At 36.7% G+C, this 19,760-nt stretch overlaps 4 protein-coding genes and 3 long non-coding RNA genes across 7 annotated transcripts; 3 read left to right on the top strand and 4 right to left on the bottom strand.

Moving 5' to 3' along the window:
* Positions 1 to 141: 141 nt before the first annotated feature.
* Positions 142 to 1,190, bottom strand: LOC108840676 (uncharacterized). Its single transcript, XR_001947954.2, has 2 exons — positions 837 to 1,190; positions 142 to 557 (listed from the first exon to the last, which is right to left on the bottom strand). It is a non-coding gene; the product is annotated as an uncharacterized LOC108840676 (long non-coding RNA).
* A 2,950-nt stretch (positions 1,191 to 4,140) lies between these two features.
* Positions 4,141 to 7,008, top strand: LOC108840923 (uncharacterized). The gene is made up of 3 exons (XR_001948024.2): positions 4,141 to 5,842; positions 5,918 to 6,064; positions 6,723 to 7,008. It is a non-coding gene; the product is annotated as an uncharacterized LOC108840923 (long non-coding RNA).
* Positions 7,009 to 8,704: 1,696 nt separating this feature from the next.
* LOC108840648 (putative pumilio homolog 7, chloroplastic) lies at positions 8,705 to 11,018 on the bottom strand. The gene is made up of 5 exons (XM_018613475.2): positions 10,011 to 11,018; positions 9,762 to 9,924; positions 9,342 to 9,505; positions 9,006 to 9,261; positions 8,705 to 8,910 (listed from the first exon to the last, which is right to left on the bottom strand). Exons 1-5 carry the CDS (start codon positions 10,964 to 10,966, stop codon positions 8,806 to 8,808), a joined length of 1,644 nt encoding a protein of 547 aa, XP_018468977.2. The 5' UTR covers positions 10,967 to 11,018; the 3' UTR covers positions 8,705 to 8,805.
* A 1,420-nt stretch (positions 11,019 to 12,438) lies between these two features.
* Positions 12,439 to 14,529, bottom strand: LOC108821651 (uncharacterized). The gene is made up of 5 exons (XM_018594650.2): positions 14,233 to 14,529; positions 14,071 to 14,144; positions 13,336 to 13,441; positions 12,970 to 13,251; positions 12,439 to 12,902 (listed from the first exon to the last, which is right to left on the bottom strand). Exons 1-5 carry the CDS (start codon positions 14,356 to 14,358, stop codon positions 12,639 to 12,641), a joined length of 852 nt encoding a protein of 283 aa, XP_018450152.1. The 5' UTR covers positions 14,359 to 14,529; the 3' UTR covers positions 12,439 to 12,638.
* LOC130499670 (uncharacterized) lies at positions 13,334 to 14,422 on the top strand. Its single transcript, XR_008938556.1, has 2 exons — positions 13,334 to 13,472; positions 13,880 to 14,422. It is a non-coding gene; the product is annotated as an uncharacterized LOC130499670 (long non-coding RNA).
* Positions 14,530 to 15,709: 1,180 nt separating the features above from the next.
* Positions 15,710 to 17,627, top strand: LOC108828817 (uncharacterized methyltransferase At1g78140, chloroplastic-like). The gene is given in 9 exon segments (XM_056993997.1): positions 15,710 to 15,949; positions 16,139 to 16,239; positions 16,325 to 16,471; positions 16,555 to 16,636; positions 16,711 to 16,752; positions 16,754 to 16,908; positions 16,988 to 17,099; positions 17,195 to 17,302; positions 17,372 to 17,627. Coding segments are annotated over 9 exon segments (1,056 nt in total). The 5' UTR covers positions 15,710 to 15,784; the 3' UTR covers positions 17,516 to 17,627.
* Positions 17,492 to 19,521, bottom strand: LOC108819265 (uncharacterized). Its single transcript, XM_018592269.2, has 3 exons — positions 18,946 to 19,521; positions 18,061 to 18,809; positions 17,492 to 17,984 (listed from the first exon to the last, which is right to left on the bottom strand). The coding sequence occupies exons 1-3, from the start codon at positions 19,231 to 19,233 to the stop codon at positions 17,615 to 17,617; spliced, it is 1,407 nt and encodes a 468-aa protein (XP_018447771.2). The 5' UTR covers positions 19,234 to 19,521; the 3' UTR covers positions 17,492 to 17,614.
* Positions 19,522 to 19,760: the final 239 nt, after the last annotated feature.

Here is a 19,760-nt window from a genome sequence, read left to right on the forward strand (position 1 = left end):
TGTTTTGTTTATCATATGATTTCCACTTCTGTCAATGCAACATCAAACTATGATTTTTTAGAAGGAAAAAAAACACCTTGAAGTTTGGTGAAATTTGCCTTCCTGAATGCATTCTAAAGCAAGCCATAACCGTCTTCGATCTAAAACAATAACAAGCCAGTGACTATCACTTCATGGGGCCAATGGATTCAAATTAAGTTTTAAAGTAATTACTCATGGCTGTGATGAACACTACAGAGACAAGGTGAGCTCTGAAAATTATAATTAGTTTTTTTTTCTCAATAACTCACTTTTGAAATCATGGCAGAAGATAATATAGCTGGTTGGTTGGAGGAACCATATAGCAATTGGCATAAGAAACACCACGATCTTGAAACTTAGCAAAACCCATTAGTTTCTTGAGGCAAAGATAGCAAACTGATCTCAAAATGTTGGCAACAAATGAAAGGATATCAATCCTTGGTGGCGAAGCAGAGTAAGCTTCCAGGTATGTAAAGCAGCAACTTTGGCAGAAAAAAAAGGCAAGTGAGTTTCCTCCTCCAAGCGTTACTATCCATCTGTTCAAACCAAAAATTTTTGTTCAGACACTAAACCACAGTGACTGACTTGTGTGACCGAAATTTACAAGACGCACAGTGTATACATGATGTGTGGACATGAGATAAGATGTTTTTTTAATCTAATTGCAAATCTCAGAGAATGTAAAACGAAATCACTGAAAAGATTATACTTTGAACAAACTAGAAAATTTGAAAACGGAATCACTGAAACAGATCTCAAAGGATTAAAACGAAACTCACAGAACCTAATTAACATAGAGAGAGAGAGAGACGTACCTCAACGACGAGTGAGAAGATCGTAATCAGAGTTTCTATTTTTTCTAATCTTCGAGGAGGCGGTCGAGAGAATTCGATCTTCCTAGATATCACTGCTCGATCCACACAGAAATCAATAAGAGAGCTACAAATCTAGCATAAAATCAGAGAAAAGGAAACGAAGAAGGAGACGGACAGAAATCAATCAGAAAGCCAAGCTGCCACGTAGACAAGGATTTGATCCTTAAATTCCTTATTTAAGGATCAATCCTTAGGTAACTAAGTATTATGTCGCTCAAATAATAGTTTTTTAATCTGATAAACATTGGATGTAGAGCTAAGGACCATCAACGCACTCCCGTTGGAGATGGTCTAATGGTTAATAAGTTAGATATTCTAAAATAAAATACAAAAATTGTATATATATAAATTTTAGAAGGATTTTTTATTAGGCAATAAAAGTGACCTGTCGACTATTTCATTTTAGTTTTGATTTTTGGAGAAATAAGAAAATAAAGAGGTAAGTAATGTGAAGTATGATGTGTGCGTTCCAAGTTAGGTGCCTTCAATAACTCAAAGCTCATTTAAATGCTTAGATGTGAAGTGCTAACTAATTTCTATGTCTCTTTCTCTTTTTGCCTTTCTCCTCTACCATTATCATCATCTTATGGTCATCATCATTAACTTTTTTTTTATGGTCATCATCTTTCTCTTTTCGCCTTTTTTTTGGTTATCATCATTAACTACTTCATGTTTTTAAATAGATCGTCAAAAATCTAAACAATTAGATTGTTGGTGAATTCATATGGATGTATGTATCATCTATATATGTATATAACTCAATTTTTGTCAAAATGTATATGCCTGAATCCTCATGTATGGTGATAATAATTATGTCTGTGAATGGAAGAAGATTTGGGAAATAGGGAGACGTCAATAAATGGAGAGACAATAAAGAGAATTGGAGAAGGGGAAGGTGATGAATTGATGAATGCCGATGCAACTTTAATAGTCACATTAATTCCTACTCCCACTTTTGGATATATAACACAAACTATGCATATCAGTGATTGTGTGTATATGTTTGTGAATTAAATATGACAAAATAACATACTACAGAGTTTAAAGGATAAAAAATTCGTAAACTTGAAGGATGGGAGAACAAGTCTTTAAAGCTCCGACATCCGCTCCTCCATGCATGCAACCACAATTAATTAAGTGCGTGCCTCTTCTCTTCAATTTATTTCGTACTATGACCTTTAACTTCACAAATTGAATTATTTTTAATAAAATAAAAATGTTTTTATTAAAGATTAAAATAAAATATTAAAACAAAATGTGTTTGAAGACTAGCTACAACGAATTAATTAAATGGGATCATAATTCTGAGTCTATAATATAATTATTTTATGATATAAATTAGTTGTTATTTCCTGGTGGAAGAATTCAATATTCAGTACTTGTCTACCAGTTTCCATTAAATTATTATCAACTAAATGCAAAATTCAAGTATATGCATTGAAGTATATATCATCTACTTGTCAATAGATCATAAATTTTATCATACAATCTAACGACCATCTGAATTGCGAATGCGTGAACCCATAAATTTAAAAAACTTCATACAATATGTACTTATATTTCTTGTTGTTCCCACAATACGTCGTTTTTAACTTTTACGAATGGGTATATGTTCTTATTGATTACGGTTGATTTGCCCAAGAATTAGGCTTGAGACGATGTGTTGTTAGTGTGAAATAAATGCATCACCCATAAATTGTAGTATCAAATACTAATTCGTTTATTGCAATAAATACTGTAGTATTAGAGTACTGAATAGTCTGTCGCCGAAAAAACATAGATATGCTATATTTAATCTTCTTCTTTTTTAACACTATGCTATATTTAATCATATAGACTATTTGTGCGTATCCTTGGCAAGTTAGTATTGGTTCATATAATAGAATAACATACCGAATAAGTTTGTCTTTATAATATATAGGGCTACAACAAAAATTGTTGCACTAAAATCTCAGTGTCTTGATTTAAACGGATTGAAAAATAGGTAGAAGGAAATTTATAGTAACGTGAACATATGCAAACTTTAGTCCCATACTCTATATCTAAGTTGTTTTGTTAATGGTTGGTTGGGTTAAATGTTTTTAGGTTGAAAATGCCAAAAGGTGTCCACGCCTGATCATACATAGTTTAGTACTGTGAATGATAGGGATTGGGGAGTTTGTTTAGCGTTGGGATCGTAGATAGTTAAGAGACTCTGGGCCACTTATTTCAGGAGTTAGTTGAATATTTATTCATTTTAAGTCTCTATCTCCGGTATCTCGACAAGATGATATAACTAAATCTCAACAAAATATTCATAAATTTTGATTCAATTTATCATATGCTTCGATTTAGACCAAAAAAAATCATACTCATATTTCTATGAAACAAAACAAATATTAATATATACTATCCGTAAGAAACAAAATAAATCACAAATATACTATTTTTTTTTTGAAAATGGATATTATATATGTTATATTATATGCATATACATACATATATTTAAGAACTATCTTAAAATATGTGAATATTAAATTTATGTATGTTTTAAAATATTATATTATATTAATTATAAGAATTTGAAATGTAAAGAAGTTTTTATTTTGTGATAAAATATTATTATTTCATATTATCTTTAGACTTTTATTTTATTTTATTTGTAGATCGAATCATAATTAATTATTTTAACCAAAATTATTAGATACCTCCAAAAACTCAAATATTCGAGCAGTCACCTTTGAAACCTAACATTAATATAACAATTCTTGCCTTGATATTTTTGTTATACTTTCCCATAACGACCACTGAAAACCAATTGTGATGATATAAAATTGTGGAAGAGACTTAATGATAATCTCAAGCCAATGTTTAGCACAAGTCAGTCATGGCACATTACAAGGGAGACTGGACTGCATCTAAAGTACTGGTATTGTGGAGTTTGGTTCTCCTCTGCAACTCGGTTGTAGTTCATGATCGACTGGATATACTCTGTGTTGGTTTGGGTTGTAGTTCATTATCGACGAGAAACTGCAGATCACATTCAAAAATTGAACCCCCTAAAACCGACATAGAATATATCTTATGCCATTATCAGAAAGTATCAGGGAACCATCTGTTCTTTATGAATCCTTACTCGAAAACAGGGACACTATTCGGGGCCGCAATACACTTACAAATAAAGTGGCTTATTATTATTTTTTGAATGAATGTTAAATTATATTAATCAAAAAAAATTTTGGTATATCAAATGCAGTTTTATTTAAAGAATAAAGCTTATTTAAAGAGAGACCACGTTCCAAGATACTACTTACGAAGCACCCGTAAGAGTGAAGATTTCAACATGAGCATCTTTCTTCAGTGTCCCTCCTCCGCCTCGTCCCACTCCTGACCACCACGACTCGTTGTTTCTCTCTGTTCTTCCAAAAGATATGTCACCTCACTCTGCAGGTAGCCTCAAATCTCTTCTCCGTTTAGCTTCTTGTCGTCTGAGGATGTGACTCTGCTCAAGCTACTCGCCTCGAGTCCGATGGCTTCAGCAGTCTATGTTTCGTTCTCGGCAAGAGGAGCTTGTCGGAGAATCTCGTTCCTCCTCCTCCCCGTTCATCAGAGCCACCAGATCCATCGGTCCCGCCATATCTACTTTCTTCGCCGCCGCTTCGAACCAACACACTTCCCTCTCATCCCTTCAGATCCATGAGCGTTAATGGTTTTGAATTTGATTTCCAACCCATATCGTCAACGAACACCCAGTTTGATCTTTATGTGTCATACCTAGCCTTAAGGGCGTGTTTATACCTCTTCAAGATTGGCTTAGTGATGCGAGGATTTTGGTTGAAGAAAGAAACATCTCCAGTCTTATATTTCTCCAATACGCAACAAATCAAAGCTATGGCTTTTGATGGCTAAAGTAGGGGTGGTGTTCTGCTTTCCAATGTGTTTTCGCAGATCGCGGTTACGTCTCTTCGGCACACCATGGCATCCCCGTGCTTTTTTGAGGTATTGTCTCAGGTCGCATCTGACATGGGAGAAAATTAGAGTTGAGTTACCGGATGCATTCCAGTTTGCCTCCATAACGAGCAACATATCTGGAGTATCATTAAACAGCTGCACAATCTTCAAACCAGTGTGCCCCACATGTGACTCAAACCCCCTTCTAGTTTCTTTAGGCGACAGCTCCTTCACCAAGGCATCCTGCCAATTCATAATTCATTGTCTAGCTTCAGTCTACATGGTTCACCTAGCCCAGTGCCATGATGTTGCTCTTGATTTTGTTTCACTATCTTTTCAGCTATCACATGCCAGTAGAGTCTACACAGCCTCTGCTCTATTTCTCGTGATTTTTAGAATCAAATCTAGACAGTTAAGGTCTTTCTCTACAGCTTTTGGATACGATTCTACAATCATCTCTCAGTTACTCTGGCCTGCCATCAACCTCCATTTTCGACAGAGTCTCGTATTACTTACCTTCTTAGTGAAGAGTTCAAAACCTCTAATCATTGAAGTAAAGGAGAGCATGGCTCAAACCCTGGAGTCCCTATGCTTAGGATCTTCTCTGACAATCGAACGCTCATTAAAGCTATATCTAGGAATGTTGTATTGGGTTCTAATATTTAGGGTAGTACCAACCCATCAAAAATTTTAAAAACCCTAACCCAAAAGTTGTAACTCTAAATCATATTGGGTTTATTTGGGTCTGGATTCGAAAATAAAGGGTTTTATCAGGGTTGAACCCATTTTAATTTCAGCTTCTTCTTCGTTCTCGTCGAGAACTTCTCGACGTCAAAGCTTCTTCTTCGTTTTCGATCAACATCTCATCTCCGATCTCGCTCTCCCTTCTGGGTTTCATCATCTCAGCCTCTTTCTCCGATCTCAACTATGCCGTGGGTTTCATCAGCCTCTCTCTCCGATCTCTCTCTTCGATTTGATTCTTATCTCCTCCGATTTGGGTTTCAAGCATTGTTGAGGTAACAATCATGTATTCATGTGTGTTTGATTTGTTTTAGATCCTTACTGGCGTTTGTGTGTTTGATTTGTTTCAGGATCTCTCAGGCTTCTCTATAGCATCTCAAAGCTCTCTTCTCCAAACGGGCCAAACCCATCTCTTCCTTTTCTCATCTGAGACGCAAACCTCGAGCTCTTTCATCCGATTTGGGTTATCACGAGCTCTCTTATCTCCTCTGATTGAGGTAACAATCATGTGTGTTTGATTTGTTTCAAGTTTTTGAGAATGGGTTTTGGGTTCATCTTTACATCTTTAGCTACTTGTTATGAGCTTTGACTAGTTTTAAAATGATTTTTGGTATTGAATTTGAGAGTTAGTGTTTGAATGTTGAGCCCAAGTCTTGATGACTATTGTTTTGTGAATTGTGATCACATAGATCTCTATTGAACAGCTACCAAAGAAACATGATTAGTTTCTTTTGTCATTTCTCTACACTCTTTCCTCTGTAAACAGGCTTAGGCCTTAAACTTTTATCTTGCCTTGAATCGTTTTCTTCTGCTATAATTTGACTGATGTTGTTTGTTTCATGTTAATAGACCAATGTTACATTGCTTTCCACGATGAAGAGTGGGGAATTGACATATATAACTAGAAAGCCCTTTGCTTTATGCTGCATTTGAGCCATGCATATGCATATACACAAAGTAGTGTCTTTAATTACTTCACTCTGTATTTGTCACAGCTTCGTGGAGTATATTATTGACATTAATGCTGCATTAGTGCTAGTTTTTTTTTTCAATACCCTTTTGTTTGCAAACCTATGTCTAGTTGTCTGCAGCTGTAGCTTAAGTCTTAACCGAGATTTTTAGTTATAAACTTTGAGAATATTTAATTCAATGCAGGTGTTGGCGAAGAAGAAAGGTGTGGCGGGGATGGTCTTGCAGGCTATTGTTAGACAGTTACAAGCTGCAACCACGTCGTGAGGATTCTTCTTCTTCTTCTCTAGTGGCTTTTAGTATTGACACCTATGTTGAGATTGCACATTCTTTTAAATTTTAGCTATTTTGTTGTCGGGCTGTGTTATGCTATTTTGTTTTGATTCTGTAATTTGGTTCATCTTTACATTTTTAGCTACTTGTTAACTAATACTTGAGCTCTCTCTTGTTTTTGTATTGAGTTTAGATTGATTATCAATGATGGCCTGATGAGTTTTATTTCAATCAGAAACTATGTGTTTACATAAGAAAAAAAAAATATAAAGGGTTTAAAGGGTTCAGCCCTATTTTACATCGTTTTAATGGGTTTAAAAGGGTTAGGGTCACTTAGGGTTGGGTTTAAGCTAAATAGGGCTGAGTTGGGTTGGGGTACCTTATACAACATCCCTAGCTATATCCGACAATACCCAGTCCAAAGAAATCATCGAAATCGTGAAAGACATCCGATCGATTTCTTCTGAGTTTGCAAACATCTCTTTCTCGCAATTTCCTTTGAGATTGCAAACATCTTTTTATCGAACTTTCCTCTCATTTTAGTAAAATGGGTTTTTCAAGCCCATCTCTATCTGTATTGAACTATTTTCGAGTGGGCCTGTTTTACCCTAATTCTCTATTTTTATTTCTAATGAAATATTTCACTTACAAAAAAAGTTTTATTTAAAGAATAAACTGAGATCTAGTTCAATAGAGATAGAGATGGACTTGAAGAGCCAAAAGCATGGATAACATCTGAAAGACCAAGCTAGCTAAGGCTCTTACATTAATAAACAAGTTCGGACCAAACTGATTCTCTTCAAGGATGCATCAGTGGACAATATGATAGAGCCATGGGGATTTGGCTCTCCACAATGGAAGTGTTTTGGTGTCCACAATGGAAGTGTTTTGGTGAGTTCAAAAAACTTAAACTCTTTCCAAACAATGCCATGCAAAGATTTTTTAGTTTAATAAATTAAACATAACAGACAAGAATGAAGCTACGATTAGGCCGGACCTAGCCATCCAACTTGGCTAGATTGAGCAGATTAAAACATAAACTAAGCACATCTAATTTGGAGTTGTAATTTATATGAGCTGGGAGCACTTAAATGTATCACGTTACACAAACTTGCCTTTCAAATCTCTTTCTCACTAACGTGTGACCAAACAATATCTGATTGTATTGTCAACTTAACTTCATGTGGTAAAATAAAAGGGATTCAATTAGTGGACATGCGTTAAGGCAATGTCATAGCACTGTGAGACGATCGGTAATAGAATTAACAGAATAACAGAATAACTATTATTTTCAAATGTACTATTTTCTTGGAAGTGAGGTGAATACCTACGTCGGAAGAAGATTAAGATAGATGTACCAAAGAGAAGGATAATATTTGGAGAGAAAATTACTCCGCAAATTAGAAAATCCCTCTCATGATGGCGAATTGATTTGTGCCTCCAGAACAAAGCTAACAAGAAAAAATCTTGCTGCTGAAAGAAGAGGCATCTTTCTTCTATGCAAAAAATCAACCCACGAGAAACCAAAAAGAGAAAATACCCTAATTTATCAACCCACCAAAACGAGAGCTAATCGGCTTTTAGACCTGTTGTAATACGATGATATCATGATGCAATAGCATTAGTGTATATATATATATACAGAGGCGGCTTCCAGTGTTCTATTAAAAACCCTAATGTTCCTTGTGTGTAACGCTTAAGAGGCCATAATGGGCTTCGTTAATAAAGACCAGTTAATTAAAATTGAATTTATTCAAAGCTTAAACCGGGTTAAGCAACCCGATTCTGTTACAACATGAGATTAGCAGAGACAAAAACAACAACAAAACAAAAAGAAACAACAGAGCAAAAATACAGAACACAAAACAAAACACAGATCAGCTCTTCGTGTCTGGTGGACACATTCACCAGAGATTATTCATAAGAACGAAGCCTAGGGACCAGAAAGAGAAACAACAACAGAGTCTTGAAATTACAGTCTCAACATATCCTCCTCTCACTTCTTCAACAGATTCCTCGAGAAAATCCTCTTGCAATAAGGATTATTACGCAAAATCGAATGTGGTCTTATGACTTCCACTAGAGAAGCATGAAGTGGACCCTGTTGATATGTACTCAATCCGGTTAAAAGTTCTTTCAAACCAAACCAAACAAAACCAAAATTAATCTGACTTGGTACGTAAAAGTTTGTAGTACCTTAGTGGCAGCAAGAGCGGCTTGGATGACGAAGTTAGCGTAAGGGTCTTGAAGAAGGTGATCAAAGTGAGGAACTGAGACAAGCTCACGTACGATCTGTGGACGACTCTCGGGACAATGCATGAGACATCTCTCCACCATGTGGCTACTAAACTTCTGCATGGAAAGCTGTACGTAATGACCTTTTAACTGACTCAACATCATCGCCACCGCACCAGGAATCCTCAGTTCTATAACGAACTGTACCGCGTAGTTCCTACAAAAAAAAACATATCGATCATGCAAAAAGAACGTGTATGTTTTTTTTTTGGTGTGTAGTAACATGTATTTGTTTACCCAAAGGGGTCTTGAGCAAGTAGGAGACTGTTTCTAGAGATTTCACCGATCAGCTTCTCTCGTTGTTGTCTCATTGAATAAGCAATGCATTTTTGGAGCACACAACACCCATGTCTATGTGTTGCGATCTCAGTACAGAACTTTGTCGCTGCGTCAAAGATAAACTGTCGAGAAACAAATGAAACAACGACATTTAAGCTAATATACTTTTTAAACCCAAACCGCGTGGTCCAAACTATATTAAATTAACTTTTATCTAGAGAGCATCCAGAGCCATCCTAACGGGACTAGAACATGTGACTCCTTATATTTCTATTAGGTGGTCCAAAAGTTTTAGTTAATACGAGTCAGCTCCTAGTTGGTTTTAAGCTAATATATATACATGATCTCGAGATCAAGAGTAAAAGAAAGTGATTTGACCTTGTTATCTTCAGTGCTAAGGCATTGCAAGCAACGTTGAATCACATGGTTACCATTTAAGTCCTTGATCAAGTCAAGAAAGCCAGGTCTAAGCGCAGACTTCACCATAGAAACTTGTTTCCCTGTCTTAATTGTTTCCACTAATCTCTGAACAACTCGAGTACTACCAAACACAAAAGATCATTATATATCCATAATAATAATAAATAAAACAGAAATAAAAAATGTAATATATATATTTGTGTTTACCCATATGCGTTGAGAGATATCCTGATAAGTTGACCAGGCTCAGACGTTGCCACAAGCACGATCTGCGTCCTTTGTTCTTCATTACAAACATCTAAAAGCTTCTGCATCAAGTAATTCCCAAAAGGATCCATCATAAGCTCAACGACATGAGGAATAACCTCATTGAATATAACCATAGCGTCAACAGGTGTCCCTTCGTCGAATATCCTTTGCAAGAATCTACATCCGTGTTGGTCTTTGGCCATCAAGTAGACATATCCCTGAACGTCACACACGTTAGGGAGACTAGTACTGTTTCCATGGTCACCAGTTCTCTGATGATCATCCAAGCCAAATGGTTCATAGCCTTTAGAAGCTACTTGGCAGAACAATGGCGACGTTTCTGATGTCGCCATTGTTCTGTAGTAAGCTGAGTACTGGTCTCTTACTCCTCCTCCATTGATGTAAGGATTGTTATTACCAACGTTACTAGGCCATCCGAACTGGTTAGAGTTGGATATGGAATCATGAGTTTGGTTCCCAAACATGTTTCTCTTGTTTTGGTCGAAATCTTGATTGTTGTTCAGCCATGAAAAGCCTCCCGAGACAAAACCATGATGAGTCTCTGTCTCCTCGGAGACTTTCATGCGGTAGAGATCGTCGCATAGACCCGAATGATCATCACCATGAACACTCTTGTCATGATCCTTGTGAAGCAGTGAGTCATGATGATAAGTGGCGTGGTTGTGGATAGGGATGATCCCGTTGAACGGAGGCGAAGCGAAAGGAGAAGAAGAACTATCATCGGAGGAACAGAACCCGTTAGAGAATGAACTCGACAGAGAATAGTGATCCGAAGACGAGTTTAAAGAGAATTCCCCATGAAAGTAGTTTTGTCCGAGAAGACTGAAGTTAGGTGAGTGTGACGGTGTGCGTAGAGGAGACGAGGAGACATAAGCTTCTCGAAACTCACCCATCTTTGTATAAAGAATGAAAGTGAAAGGTTCAAAACCACCAAGTAGTTAAAAGGAGGAGTGAAAACATTACTGTTAGTTTTTTCAAAGAAATAAATAATAAACGTATATATCTCCTTAATTATCTGTTTTAGCGTTATAATCGTTCTCTCTACTTACTAACAGATTTGATCTAAAGACTAAATCAAACAGTTACAGATTCAGATTAAAATCTTTTATAAATGATCTTTTAATGTTTTTGAATGGGTCAAACTTACTTGTTCCAAACCTTATTTTATTAAGGCAGTATTGACTATGCTAATACAGAACAGAACTTATATATGAGATTTATTTCTAAACAAAATTATGTTGTGAATATCAATGTAATGTAGCTTGTACATTTATATTTCAGATTATCTTTGATGTAAAGCTAAATAATTATAATTTATTAATTATCAAAGATATTTTAAAATGTTTGCTATATCACCTTTCAATAAACTTACTTATTCCAAACCTTATTTAATTTTTATTAAGGCAGTATTGACTATGATAATACAGAACATAACTTATATATGAGATTTATTTCTAAACAAAACAATGTTGTGAATATTAATATAATGTAGCTTGTACATTTATGTTTCAGATTATCTTGATGTAAAGCTAAATAATTATAATTTATTAGTTATCAAAAAATATATTAAAATGTTTTCTATATCTTTTTTTTTTTGAAAAAAAATTTAAATTTATTCAAATCTAAAACGTTTGCTATATCACCTTTCAATAAACTAACTTGAGCTCCTAAAAATATAGAAAATCCGTTTAAATCGCTTTAAATTGTAATTAGTTAATTACCACTAAGTGGCCGTAGTTTTTTGCAAATGAAAACAATCTTAAAATACCATCTGATATTTTATACTTCTTCTGTTTCAAAATGTAGGTAATTTTGACTAAAAAAATTCAACCAATTATAAAATAGTCAACATCATTTAAAATTACTTATAATATGAAACAATTTTTTTTGTTAAAACTATTTACAATAAGAAACAGAGAGAGTATAACTTTTAGAAAACGAAATCAGAAAAATACAAAAGCAAATAGAGATGTCAAAGTGACTTGGTTTTCAAGACACGATTGTGATGCGTGGAAGCTAACAAGAGGTGTCTTCAACTTCTTGGAAACTACTACTCTTTCTTATTAAAGCATCTTCTTTTTTGCAAAGTAGCAAAAGCATCTACTCTTCTCTCTTATCATGTTTTGAGGTTTTCTTATTTTATAGATAAATTTGCATCATGAATCATGTTTATGTTGCCGGATTGCACTATCATTGTAACTTCATATTTTCAAAGATAAAAAAAAGCAGTAGCTTTTCTTTCAAGCAACATCCTCTGTTCTTTTGACAATATAAACTAATAATCTTCCAACAGTTTCAGAGCTAGTTAAGTATTTAAAGGAGATACATTAGAAAAGCCCTAAAAGACCTTTAAAACACAACTGAATAATAAAATAATAGTTATTATATCACCATAACCAAATAAACCAACGAAACTGCATCATAATACAAATCACACTTTTTGAGAGCTGAAAAGCGTATTTGAGAGATAGATACCAACAAAGAACACACACCAATAAATCGCAGTTTTTTTTTTTTTTTTAAAAAGAGAGTTAAACGTTACTGTAAAAATAGAGAGGATTGATTCTAAACGAGAGCAATGCTTGTCTCACCACCCGGTGGTTTACGGACACCTCCTAGATAGTCTCTGGACTCTACCTTCCCATCAGCGAATATGTTGTTCCCTCCTATCTCCTTCAGCTTCGCTTCACTCAGCTGCTTCTCACCACAAGACGACGTCGCTCCAGCAGCAGCAGCATCTCCCTTGAATATATCATTCCCTGAAAGCTCTGCAAACTTCTTGTCGTAAATCTTCTTCGCCGTCTTCACAGATGAGTCTTCTTCACCAGACTGCAAAGAGTACAAGACTCTCAATCAAGACTATAATACAAACAAAAGAGTATTAGTTCGTTCTTACGGTTTGAGATTCAGCTCCGAGGTTGAAGTTGTCTTTTAGAGCCAAAGCACGAGTGGCTCCGGACCGAGGTTTGATCTCAGGTGGCGGTGCGAAGATGTTCTGTCCGCTGATCTCTTTGTACTTAGCATCAGAGAGCTGCTTCTTCAGATTAGAAGCTGAGTCGCTCTCCATCGTCCCGCTTAGCTCTCGCTGTTTAGCAACTTCGGGTAGAGTGATAGGCTTCTTGGGAGACAAGTCCTCCTCTTCACCGAATGATATATGGCTTATACCACTAAGTGCTTGCTGTGGAAAGAGGTTTGTTGTTAAAACATTTTACAGAACATCTCTCATGATTCTGAGAAAAGGAAGTTGATTAATAAATAATACCTGATATACCCTTGGGGCACTAGAGAGCTCTGATGCATCTTCTTGATTACGAGTGAAGATCCCACTCCCTGTTATCTCCTTCATCTTATGTTCTGAGCAAGGCTTCCTGATCCCAAGACAAACAACAAATTTCACAGGTTTGACATCATCTCTCCAAAGCTATGTATCTCTATTCAATAAATTGCATGACACTCTACTAGCATGTGCAAGTGGAGTGGTTAAATGTAGTCCAAGTCTAACAATTAAAAAAAAGAATTCTTTCAAAAATATATACATCAATTTTAAATTTTTGGTTAAATTTTAAATATATGGCCTAAAGCTTTACAGATTTAAATATATTGTTAAATTTATAGCTTATAATTTCCAAAAAAGAATAACTTCAAACAAATGTATATATAGAGTTATCAATACTATTAAATAATTATAACTATTGAAATAAAATTTCTCAAATCTTAAATAATCCTTCACTTTTCAAATTGGAGTCAAAATCTAGTTAATAGTTAAAACAAATTCGCCAAATTTACTGTTAATATTTTTTGAACAGGGCCTACAGACAATTTGAGGATAATCAACAATGCAAATCATCAAGAATAATTAAAACAAGTCACAGCCACAAAGATGAATCCAAGGAAACAGTACAGATTCAAATGATTTGGGGTCACTCTTAGACACAAAATTAGAAACTAAATTGAGAAGAAAACCAAAAATGATAAAAGGAGGAAACTTTTGTTTTACCTTTTGTTCAAGCTCTCAACTTCTTCATCAGTGACTTGACCACCAAAGACAACTCTGCTAACCCCATCAGATGGCTACACATACAACAAGACAAAATCCCATAAAGAGGGAAACTGAAAAAGAAAAAAAAACAAGAAAGTGTTGAACTTTTTTGTGTTGTACCTGGTGAGATCGAACGGCGGAGGAGCGAGAAGCGGAGGAAGGAGAATCCGACGGTGGAGCTTCCGACCAAGTGAGTAGATCTGCGGTTGATGTGTGCGGCTTTCTCACTGGAGTGGTTCTCTCCATATTTGTTTTTTTTTTTTTTTCTGAGCGGAATCTAAAAGGCTGATGCTTTTTTTTTATTGTTAAAGAGAGAAAATGAAGAAGAAGAAGATTACGCTTTACTTCTCAACTCCCCTTTGAACTTCTTTCTCACTTCTGTCCGAAATGACTGTTTTGTCCTTTCTCTTTGATCCACTCACGGCCTCGCTTGATCTGGAAGCTTCTTCTTAAGGCTGTTATTTCAATTTTTATATGCAGATTTGTATATTTCGAACTATTATTTTTTTTTTTGTTGTTTAACCTGGAGGGACTTCCACCCCCGGGGCGAATTCCTCGGCGCGAAGCGGACCATTTGGTACTATGGAAAATTAAATATCCCAATTGCCTGACCAGCGGTTCGAACCCGGGTGCATATTAGGGCCGAATCCCTCAACACCACCAGGCCAACCCCGCTGGTTTTCGAACTATTATTGATGATGCAGATTAATGTAACATTTATATAATTTATTTATAATTCATTAATATAATATAATATATACTAACTAAAAATATTTATATTTTAGCAAATAGTTTTTTATTTATTATATAAGATATAATTTATACTGTATACGATTTTTTTTTTGTAAAATCATAACCTGTAAAACTTAATTTTTATTATAATTTTTAATAATAATATGTAGATTGGTGAAGAATCCGTAAAATGAATTAGTTTTTTTAAAAAAAATTTTCTGATCCACAGCAGAGCGGATAAAGTGAGACGGATTTAATCTGTTTTCTATGCTTACTTTTACAGAATTCGAATGTAACGTTTAGTGAATTTTTAACAAATGTCAAATGAAATTCATCAAAATTTAATTACAAAAAATTACTTTAAAAAAATATATAATTAGCAGAATGGTATGTTACGGGGGAAAAAGAATAATAAGAAAGCACTAGAGTTATTCTTTACTCTGACACAACACCATGTGAAAGCCATCATATAGAGACTTTTGCCAACGTTTTCTTAAAGCAGAGATCACGTGCTGTCACGTTTTTATTAGCTCACCAAATACAATTTTTGAAATTAAGGATAAAAGCGTCATTCAGAAAGAATAAAAAAGCCGAAATTTTATCCTTTAATTTGAAATTATTATCCGCAATTCATGACCTGATTATTCGTAACCAATATAAAAAAACTCTCATATTTAAATAGCCGGAGAGATCCTTCGTTTAAACTTTACAAGCCGGATTCAAAAGTTTGCTTGATCCAATTACAATTAGGCAAATTAATTAAAAACCTTTCTGGGCCTAAACTAAATTTTATTGGGCTTCGTTGATATACTATTGGGCCCCTATCTTACAAAATTAAATTTGTTTCAAATTCGATTCATAAGGTTTTTTTTTTTTTTTTTTGTGTGGTTCTGTTAGCGAAGAAGCTTCGTGCTTGTTAGGCAGCCACGGAGGTTTGATAATGCCGACGGTGATGGCTGTTTCCGGTCGATTTTCGCCGGCGATTCTCTCGATTGGTTCTCGTTTACCTTCCTTCAAGTCCCCCGCTCGAAGAAGAGCCGCTGTTTTCGTTCCCGTATCAGCTCGAGCATCTTCTGCTTCCCTCTCCATCGAGACGAACTCGAGCGTACGCCTTCTACGATGTTTTTGAGAACCGATTTTGATGATATTAGGATCATAATTGGAATATGCTTTGTTTCATATGATCTCTAGTTGAAAATGATCATCAAAGTATCATCAGCTCATATGTGTCAGAGGTCTCCAGTTCGAGCCATCACTGGAACAAAATTAATATTAATATAATGTAATCGTGCAGGCGGATTCTGCTGTGGAGAAGAAAGAGAAGAAGGACATTCTAGCTTGCCCTATATGCTATAATAACTCATTAGCATTGATTAGTCAACCTAATGGATTAGTGTGAGTCTGAAAAGTTTTTAAGTTAATTGCTCTCACTCACTGCTAAAGTGTTATTAAAGAAGGTTCTATATTGTTTTGGCTACAGAGGATCTGCTGCCTCTGGTACTAGTCAGTTACAATGCAATACATGTAAAAGGAGTTACTCAGGTAACGAGACGCATCTTGATTTGGCTGTGGCTAGTGGAAGCAATCAGTACACTGAACCAATGCCTCTTTCAACTGAGTTATTCAGGTGTGTGGACGATATGAATGATTCAATGTCAAGCTCTAAGTCTATATACTGTTTTATAACTTTGGCGTTGTTGATTTTAATAGGACTCCGTTAGTTTCATTCCTTTACGAGAGAGGTTGGCGTCAGAATTTCATATGGGGTGGCTTTCCAGGACCAGAGAAAGAGGTGAAACGACAAAGCTCTCTCCTTTTTCAAAAGGGTCCTTTTCGCTTAACACTGTTAACATTGTATTCTGACAGTTTGAAATGGCTAAAGACTACCTGAAGCCAGTATTGGGAGGCAAACATCATTGACGCCAGTTGCGGAAGTGGGATGTTCTCGAGACTATTCGCTAAAAGCGAGCTGTTTTCCCGGGTGTTCGCCCTTGATTACTCGGAGAATATGCTAAGACAGTGCTATGAGTTCTTAAACCAAGAAGAAAACCTTACTAACAAAGAGTTTGTTACTTAAAATATTACTGTCTTGGGACACCAGATGTAATGGTTTTCTTGACTCTGCTGTTGCTTTTTTGTTTAGGAAAGTTGTTCTGGTCCGAGCAGACATAGCTAGACTCCCTTTTCTCTCAGGTTCAGTCGACGCTGTCCATGCTGGTGCCGCTTTGCATTGCTGGCCTTCCCCATCCTCAGCTGTATCTTAATTCAAACATCTAGCACTCCCTTTTTATCTTAATTCAAACATCTAGCAAAAGAAACAATGTTTATGTGTTCACACTGGTTCTTTCAGGTTGCTGAGATAAGCCGTGTTCTTAGACCTGGAGGAGTCTTTGTTGCCACCACGTTCATCTATGATGGCCCTTTCAGTTTTATCCCCTTCTTGAAGAATCTTCGCCAGGTGTGTTTACTTATAATATTCTTAAAAGCATCGTTTGTTGTTCTGTGGCTGATTATGGAATTGAAATAGGAACTAATGAGATACTCAGGCTCTCACATCTTTCTGAGTGAACGCGAGCTTGAAGATCTCTGCAAAGCCGGTGGACTCGTTGGCTTCACTCGTGTTAGAAACGGTCTATTTATTATGCTCTCCGCCACAAAACCGAGTAGATAAACCTCACACAATCTTTATGTTGTTGAAAAATTTGGTATATAAATTTGGTTATTAACATTGTAAAAGAACATAACATTGTAAATGTTCTTATCTTATCTGCTAGCTTTCTAAATTAGAATCTTCCGGAAGCAGTTCACGCATCTCTGAATCTATAAAAGCCTCCATCCGAGCACGTTCTCTGTCTAGAGGATACGTGCGGTAGAGAAAGGAGTAGATGAAGCAGCAAGCAGCCATTGGGATGCCTATAGACGTGTAAAGAGCTTTCGCGAGCGACGCCGCGTTCTCTCTATCCGTGGCTATCTCTGCTGATCTCGATGAGCCTTGAGGGATTGGTTTGTATCCGTACACATGCTGCGCCAGGATCCCAACTACAGGAGGAGCGAACGATGATAATATCGACTCGAACGATTTGTCTAAGGCGTAGACGCTTGTTCTTGACTTCTCTGGAACAATCTCTGCAAAGATCGGGCTGCAAATAAAGAAAGAGAGTGTTAATCACAAAGTTACAAGTAATCAAGAGTCGTAGTGAGAATCAGAATCTTTACTTGTTTGTAGCTGGAGCGTTCCAAGAAACAAACAGACCCAATAGGACCAACACCACACCATGGATCACACCAGTAGATGGATCATCAGGCAAAACTAGCAAGAGTATTGCGGCGAGCGGGATAGCCGAAGCTGAACTGATCTGCGCGAGAATGATTCTTCCAGAGTTAGGAAGACGCGTCGACAGATAATCCCCCATCTTGCCACCAAACAACCCACCGAGAGAAGACGCAGCCACGAACAGACCCATCAAGAACGCAGTCTTCCCGTGCGAGAACCCCATAAGCTCCAACCACATAGGCGCAAAAGATAGAGCCGACCAAGGGAACGAACCTGTCACTCCCTGAGCTACAATGATCTGAAACGAACGAATCTTCACAACAGCACCACCTTCCTTCACCAAATCCTTAACCTCATCCCAAAAAGTCCTCCTCGAAGCTCGTTGCACGTTCACACCATCTTTAACAAAGTGAGGGTCATTCGCGAAGAGTCTGACTAACACACCGACGATAACACTAACCACACCTACGATATGGAAAGCAACTCTCCAACCAGGTACACCCATGAATGTCAACGGAGCTATCAAAACAGAGCAGAGCCCGCCTAAGATCGAACCGAGGTTTGCTGTTAGTTGCAACCACCCAAAAGCACTTCCACGGTTAGCGTCGTCCGTCGAGTCAGCAACAAGTGACTGAATCGCCGGAGCCACTAATGCAAGACCAATCCCATTCAAAGCTCTCGATACTGCCACCTGCATAATCAGACATGACACACAACAGTTAAAACATGACACTAACCAAACACAATGGATCAGACAAAAAAAGACAGAACCTGGAAGAAACATGACACTAACTAAACACAATGGATGAGACAAGAAGAGACAGAACCTGGAAGAAAGTGGAAGAGAAAGCGACAAGGAAAGTGGCAGCGGACCAGAGGAAAGCACCGAGAGCGATGACGTGAGCTCGGTTGTGTCGGATGGACATGTAAGCGGCTAACGGATAGCAAACGGCTTGAACCATGGATCGCAACAGTGTCAACGAACCGAGCCCGGTTGGATCCGTGTGGAGAGCTGCACCGACCTCTTTGTATACGCCTGGGAGTAGAGACTCGTCGGCTCTCTCCATTATTCCGGCAAGATTCACCAGGATCAGCGTCACCGTCTCCGCCTTCATCTTTTCTATTTCTTTAATCTGAATTTTGGGTTTTTGAGGGTTTTCTTATTCGTAACCGAAAGTAATAATCTTGTAATGTGAAGCAAACAGTCAATGGACGTCGATACGTGGTCGCTCGCGGTGGCGCGTGGAAACGGTCAAAGAAGTTTGTAATGAAAATTCTCGGCATAGGGCCCCACTGCTGACGTGTGTACGAGACTCGGTTTTTTCTTTTGGCGTTAATACATCAATATGGGCTTTGTCCCATATTTTCATTACTGGATACATACATTAACGTCAATACATCAAAAAGAATCTCAAACGTAATGGGCTTTGTCCCATGAAAATGTCCGGGTTAAAAAAGAATCTCAAACGTATTGTGACTGCTCGATTATTTTTACTTCTTTTGCTAAACAAGCCATATGAGACTATGATAAGTATTCACATCGACATTAGGATGAATAGAATAACATAATGACTTGCTGATTTAACTTATTATACTTACATGAAACATGAAAGTTACATAATATATATATATATATATATAT

This window comes from Raphanus sativus, chromosome 2 (assembly GCF_000801105.2).
Source record: "Raphanus sativus cultivar WK10039 chromosome 2, ASM80110v3, whole genome shotgun sequence".
Lineage (NCBI taxonomy): Eukaryota > Viridiplantae > Streptophyta > Magnoliopsida > Brassicales > Brassicaceae > Raphanus > Raphanus sativus.